Consider the following 6942-nt stretch of genomic DNA (forward strand, 5'->3'; position numbering starts at 1 on the left):
CATTGCAGTGGAAACCCCTCAGTGAGGACCCCGGGGCTCTGACAGCGCCCTGAGCCCTCCGCCCCACCCTCAGCCTCACCCCACCCCACCGCAGCCCTCACTCCCAGGTCACACCCAAGCCCCGGCATTACCAGTCCTGCAACTCTTCATAACCTCAACCCCTACAGCTCATCCGCCTCCTGCTCACTCCCCCAACTGCCCTGAACCCCACAGTCCTCCACCCCTCTGGGGAGATCTGACTCACAGCAGCCCTTGATAGTACTGTTGAAGCTGAATAAATGCATTGCATTCATTCATTCTACAAACCTGATCTGTGCCAGGTTTCCCGTTGGAGCCTTGGGATGCAGAGCGAACAAGATAGACCGAGCCACTACCCTCACGGGGCCTGTGACTTACCAGGAAGGCAGCTATGGCCAGGTGCCATGGGGGGACACACAGAAGCGCCTACTCCAGCCTGCAGGTCAGGGCAGGGCAAATGGAAGTGGGGCAGGCCAAGAAAAGGGAAGTATTCTTCGGCCAAAGTAAGAGCCTGGGCATAGAGGCAGAGGCTTAGTCACCCTGGACCCTCTTAAGCCCTGCTAAGCTCTGATGTGTTCAGGAAACAGGAAGCCCTTGAAGGGTTGAGCAAGGGAGTGACTGATCAGAGCTGCCCTCTGGAAAGACATTCTGACAGCGGCTTGGAAGAGGATGAGAGGACAGCAAGATCGTAGCTGGAGCAGCAGGCTGCAGGAGCCACGTGCATGATGACTGCGGCCTGGGGAAGGCAGTCAGTAGCAAAATGGAAAGTGACACAGCCTCTGGTTTTAGATTGGCATGTGGTTGTCTAGAATACAGGTGACGCTCCCCAGCCTTCCTTGCAGTAGCTGTGGCCAGGTGACTACGTTCTGGCCAATGGGATTTAGGTGGAAGGCATGTGTACAACTTCTCAGACAGCGCGTCCCTAAAGATGGAGAGGGTGCCCCTCTTCACCCCGCGGCTTCGCCTTCCCACCAGCTGGAAAGATGGAGTAATGACGGGACCTAGCACAGCCATCAGGGATGATGCCAGCTCTGAAATGGACGTACTTGGGTGGGGGCAGGTTGGAGAGGAGAAAGTGAAAAAGACTCCAGACCCAAGTTAGAGACATCGGGACTTCCAAGAAAGTACTTAGCTTAAAATCCCACCCAATGCTCCTTAGTCTAAGTATGTGGAAACAACAAAGCAGCACAGACAGAAATGGGTTGGAAACAGAAGACAGATTCTGTTTCTTCACTGCTTCCTGTGTAATCGAGGATGAATCACTTATCCCGGAGCCTCAGTTTTCTCATCCAAAAAATGGGTTACTGCCTGACTTGCCTACCTCAGTTGGCCAGTAGCAGATGTGCTAATGTGACATATGTGAAAGCATTCTGTCAACTATGAAGCGCCACCCAAGGAAGGGTAGGAGTAGCTTATGTATAGTTAATAAACTGATGGCAGCTGGGTGCAGTGGCTCACACCTATAATCCCTTTGGGAGGCTGAGATGGGAGGATCACTTGAGCTCAGGAGTTCGAGACCTGCCTGGCAACACAGCAAAAAAATTTAAAAATTAGCCGAGCACGGTGGTACACGCCTGCAGTCCCAGCTACTTGGGACACTGCGATGGAAGGATCACCTGAGCCCACGAGGTTGAGGCTGTGGTGAGCTGAGATCATGCCACTGCACTCTAGCCTGGGTGACAGGGTGAGACTCTGACTAAAATAATTAACTAATTAATTAGCCAACTAATTAAATAAACTGATGGCAAAGGACTGGATTCCCCTGGGATGGCGGTCTGCCCACATAAGGGCTCAAGGTGATTGAGACAAATCTGAAATCCTGTTAATCGATAGCTACAGCTGATGGGATTTGGTGATTATTTGCACATGGAAGGTGGCGGTGTCCCCACAACAAGGCATCTCAAAAGCATGCTGGGTGACCCTCTAAGGAGCAGACCCACTGCCCTGGTCAGCTTTGCCTGCAGAGGGGTTCTGGAGTGGCAGGGGCAAGCCTGCCCTGCCCAGGGCCAGTCCTGACCAAGGCCAGCCGGAGGGCATCAGCGCAGGCCCTCAGGCCCTGAGGGCTGGGACTGGCCTGGCTGTGTGAAAATTCATGTCTGGAATAGCTGCCAGCTGCATTTTCAGCCCAAGCACCTGCTTGGGTGCCTCTGCTTCCATTTCCTTGTAGAGCCAGGCTCAGAATCCCCCCATGGTTGGCTGGGCCCTGACACCTGCCTTGCCCTTCTCCTGGTGGCTGGCCCCTGGCCCCAGCTCACCACTTTCAGAGACTCCTGCCACCATGCCTCTTCAGTCAGAATGACCCCAGCTGTGCCCTGCTGACTCGCTTATCACCAAAACCCTGCAGGCACCTAAGATCTAGCCAGAGCCCGCCGTTCTAGGCTCACACCTCCTGCCTCTGCATAACTGGAACTCCCTGACCCGCTTCGTTCTGCCTGACAGACTCCTCCTCCTCCTCTGTCCAGATGCAGAGTAGCTCTCGAGCACTTCCTGTGCCCCCCACCGTTCCCTGGCCCCCCCTCTGTCAGAGCACTCCTCATGGGGTACTAAGATGCCTGTTTGCAAGGGGGCCCCCACCAGTTTGCACGTTCTTTAAAAACACAGGTCACATTTTTCATCTCACAGGGCCAGCTGGGTCTGGCCCAGAGCCCGGGACCCTGGAGGTGCTTGGTGCATATTGAACGGATGGCTGACGGGAGTCAGATGGATAAACACAGAGAAGCAGGCCTATCAGTTGGAGCCCAACTGGACACCAGTCTGCCAGGCTCTGCTGGAGCCTGCCTGAAGGTCCTTGGCCACATCTCTCCCCTTGTCCAAGCAGCTCTGCAGCTAGTCCGGTTCCCTCAGCCCTGTTCTGCCTTCCCAGCCTTCCCCTACAGCCCAGGGGAATCCCAGCAAGCCCTGAGAAGTGTCAGCTCTGTCCAGCCCTCCAGGCTCTCCTGCACAAACACTGGCCACCCCCATGAGGATGGTCGTGCTTTTAGGGACCCCAGGCTAAAGGTTCTTCCCATGGGCCTCACCTGATCTGGCCCCACTCAGCCTCCCTGTCCTTCCTCCTCCCACATGGGTGGAGCCTCCAGGCAAGAAACAACCCAGTCTTCTACCCCCCAGCCCCTGTTGCCGGGACCCTGAGGGACAGAGGTGTGGTGTCTAGGAAGTCCCTCCCTCCACTCCAGGAGTAGAGTTGCCCCTCTCTCCTACCCCTCCACACTCCTCCGATGGAGACCCAAGGAAGATGCTTCTCAGCCAAGGGACCTCCAGTGAGACCCAGGAGTCAAAGGAGAGAAATGTGTCCCAGCTGATCGTCACCCACCGGAATCCACTCTGTGAGTTCCTGGGGTTGACCAGGACGCAGTCCCAGGTGCGGTTAGGAGTGTTGCGGAACAGAATCAGCTGCCCTTCCTCCCGAACCCGGTCACTCAAGGTGTAGTCGGCCACGGCCACCTCCTTCACCCGGAACGGGTTAGAGAACAAGTTGCTGACGCTACTGAGGGTATTGACTAGGCGGCCGAAGAACTGCATCTTCTGTGGGGCAGGTGGGGAGGCCCCACCGCCTTCCTTTTCAGTCTGGAAGAAAACGGGGTCTCTGGTCAGCTGGGCTCGGTCTCCCATGCCCACCTCACCATGTGCAGCAGTGTCCTGCACAGACACCCAGATCGCTCCCACCAGCGCCGTCCCCTGGTCCTGGGCCTGGAGAGAAAGAAAGAGAGACAACACTGAGTGGTAGGGAAGAAGTGACAGAGTCCCTGGGCTGGGCTGGGGACCTGGAAGGCTGCCCTGCTATGCTGCTGCTGCCCGCAGGTGATCTTAACTGCCTGCTCCCTGACCCAGCATCCTCAGCAGAGACTCAGTTTCCTCGTCTGTGGTGTGGAGTTGTACTGGTCCGGGGGACGGTGACGTGGACGCACATTCTAGGCAGAGATGCCCTGGCCAAATGGAGTGTGCTCGCTGTGTAGGTTACAGAGACAATTGCTTGGCACTAGAGAGCTCGGCATGCTTATTTCAATTCCACAAGCAAAATCAGTGTCCCTCTATGCTAGATACTGAAAGGCGACCAGCAATCGTATCACACTCAATCGCGGGAAAGGGACCATTGGTATTTGTCTAAATCTTTTGGTGCTTGCCACCACTGGTTTCCCAAAGAGCTCAGAGTGAACACAAAAACCAGCGTTCAGAAATGAGCGTGAGTGTAAAGAGACAGTGAACACTTGCTTAGGTGGCAAATTTATGCTGCAAATTCAGAGTCATAGTTTCTGCTGTGGAAACTGTCCCTAGTTTAGATGACAGAATTAGATGTCTGGTTATTTCCTGGGTTCCCAGAAAGGACACTGCTTTCCTAAGGCACTGCCACCAAAGCCAGGCGACAGTCAGCTGGAGGCCACCCTCTGCCTCTGTGCCAGGATGTCATCTGATAAAAGACGCTGAGGACAGAGCGTGGGTGCCCTGGGGGAGAGAGGACATCTGAGTGGACACTAGCTCACAGCCTCATTCTGCCCTGTCCTGTGTGTTGAACAGAGGATCGATCTTGGGACAGAAGGAAGACAAAGACAAGAGGCCTACAAAGAGCCATCTCAAAAGGGGGCTGGGCTCCGACAATTACAGCAGAGAATGTGGATCAAGTGCTTACGATGTAGCCAGCCCTGAGCTAAGTTTTTTTTGTAATTGTCTAATCGGATTTACACAAGACCATGAGGCAGGTACACTGAGAGCACAGGGCTCTCCTGAACCAGACAGCGTTCAAATCCCAGCCTCACCACGTCCCAGTTGTGGTGAGCTACTTAACATCTCTGTGTCCCAGTTTCTTCACCTGCAACATGGGGACCATAACAATTCCTAATCATAGCACACGGTAGATAGCAAATGTCCAATAGGCATTAGCTCTCTTTACTTTGCTCATCCCCCATTACAGATAAGAAAACTGAGGTTTAGAGAACCATGGCTACAAAACTCTGAAAACGCCCTGAAGCTTTGTAACATTCTTCCCTTGATCAGTAGTAAGATGCAGCGTAAGGACATCGTGAATCTGTTTTCTCCTTTAATTTTTTTTTTTTTGAGTTGGAGTCTCACTCTGTCGCCCAGACTGGAGTGCAGTGGCCACTCCCGGCCACCGCAGCCTCGACCTGCTGGGCTCCAGCTATCCTTCCGCCTCAGCCTTCCAAGTCGCTGGAACTACAGGCGCGCGCTACCACGTCCGGCTGATTTTTGATTTATTGTAGAGATGAGGTCTTGCCAAGTTGCCCAGGTGAGTCTCGATCCCTCGGGCTCAGGCAATCCACTCACCTCGGCCTCCCAAAGCGCTGGGATTACAGGCTGAGCCACCGAGCCCGGCCTGTTTTCTCCTTTAAAATGCGGTGCCCATCTTGCACACATTGTGAGGATTACATGAGAACGTTTGCGAGAATACTTGGAACTGTGCCAAGCTTCCTTCTTTCCTCCGCACTTGGGGGACAGAGAAGCTGAGGTACCTGTACCCCTCTCCATAGCAAGGGGAGAGTAGAGGGACCCCAAGAGAAGGCATGGGAATCAGTCCCAGGAAAAGAACCGCAAAACAGAAGACCCGACATGCACACCAGTGTGTGCTGCAGCAGTCTTCATGATGACATGCAATGGAGCAGCTTGGCTGTTCAGCATCAGTAGATGGTACATTATGATACGTCACCTCAGAGCTACATGTGCTCATTAAAAGTGTAACTGTGAAGATCATAACTGAGGAAAAGTTCATGGTGTCCTGCAAGGCTCGGAGACAGCCCTCAGTGATGCGTCTGTCTGGAGTGCCCTTCCTCTCCTTTTCCATCTGAAAAAGCCCAATCCTTCTTCAAATCCAAGCTCGGTTCTCACCTCCTCCTTAAAATGTCCTTGATTCACCGTCCCCAGTCACCAGGGTCTCCCTCCTTGCTCTGTGCTGCCCCTTGCTTAAACACATCTCTACTCTCACACCCCGGATTGTTACAGTCCTCCCTCCTGCCAGACTCCAAGCTCCAAAATCATCACCCCACCCATACTCGCTTGTGCCTTTTTCTGGGCTCTGGCACTTGTATAAGAGCTTTACACATCTTGATCATTTCATCCACACAACACCCTATGGAATGGTTATTATTATCATCCTCATTTCACACATGAGAAGACCAAGGCACAGAGAGGGAAAGTCATGTGCCCAAGGTCACACAGCTAGTAGGTAGAGGAGTGAGGACTGGAGCCCATGGGCAGGTTCCCAAGTCAGAGCTTCTTATGGGCTGCTGCTGGTTCTTCACTGCCATACCCTCACCCCAGCCCAAAGCTTGGCTCACCGAAAGTATGTTAAAACAGAACTTTTGTTATTATTTTGTGTGTGTCAGGGTCTCGCTCTGTCACCCAGGTTGGAGTGCACAGCACAATCACTCTTCACTGTAGCCTCGACCTCCTGGGTTCAGGGATCCTTCCTCCTCAGTCTCCCGAGTAGCTGGGACTATGAGACCTCACAATGAGGTCTTGCTGCGTTGCCCAGACTAATCTCGAATGTCTGAGCTCAAGCTATTCTCCTGCTTCAGCCACCCAAAGTGCTGAGAGATTACAGGTGTGAGCCACTGTGCCCAGCTTTAAAATATTATTTAACTGAGTAAATATTATACACAGGAAAAAAAAAAGACTGACAGAAAACATACCAAAATACTGAGTAGATGAGGTTTATGGGCAATTTATTTTCTTCTCCCTATTTTCCAAATGGTATGTAAAGTGGTCATAGTTTTCAAAGAAAGCAGCAGTATAGGCTGAGCCTTTGCAGCCAGAGGATGGGGATCCATAGGGGTCAGGCCTGGCCGGGAAAAGAGGCAGAGCCAGGTGCAGTGGCGCATCCTGTAGTATGAGCCCGGGAGGTCAAAGCTGCAGTGAGCTATGATCGTGCCAGTGCACTCCAGCCTGGGCAACAGAGGGAGACTGTCTCTAACAAAA

General features: G+C 53.2%; 1 protein-coding gene across 6 annotated transcripts in view; it reads right to left on the minus strand.

The window, feature by feature from the left end:
• PLA2G6 (phospholipase A2 group VI) overlaps nucleotides 1-6942 on the minus strand; it is a 67846-nt gene that overhangs the window by 52743 nt on the left and 8161 nt on the right. For 3 of the 6 annotated variants that reach the window (XM_008049164.2, XM_008049165.2, XM_008049163.2), the window contains exon 2: nucleotides 3329-3582. In XM_008049164.2, coding sequence (XP_008047355.1) covers nucleotides 3329-3537 — 209 coding nt within the window. In that variant the 5' untranslated portion in view covers nucleotides 3538-3582. The remainder of the gene's footprint in view (nucleotides 1-3328; nucleotides 3583-6942) is intronic. The other 3 variants (XM_021708098.1, XM_021708099.1, XM_021708097.1) reach the window with 1 other exon arrangement.

Source organism: Carlito syrichta, unplaced genomic scaffold (assembly GCF_000164805.1).
Source record: "Carlito syrichta isolate Samal-C Ts95f unplaced genomic scaffold, Tarsius_syrichta-2.0.1 Scaffold130637, whole genome shotgun sequence".
In the NCBI taxonomy this organism is placed as follows: Eukaryota; Metazoa; Chordata; class Mammalia; order Primates; family Tarsiidae; genus Carlito; species Carlito syrichta.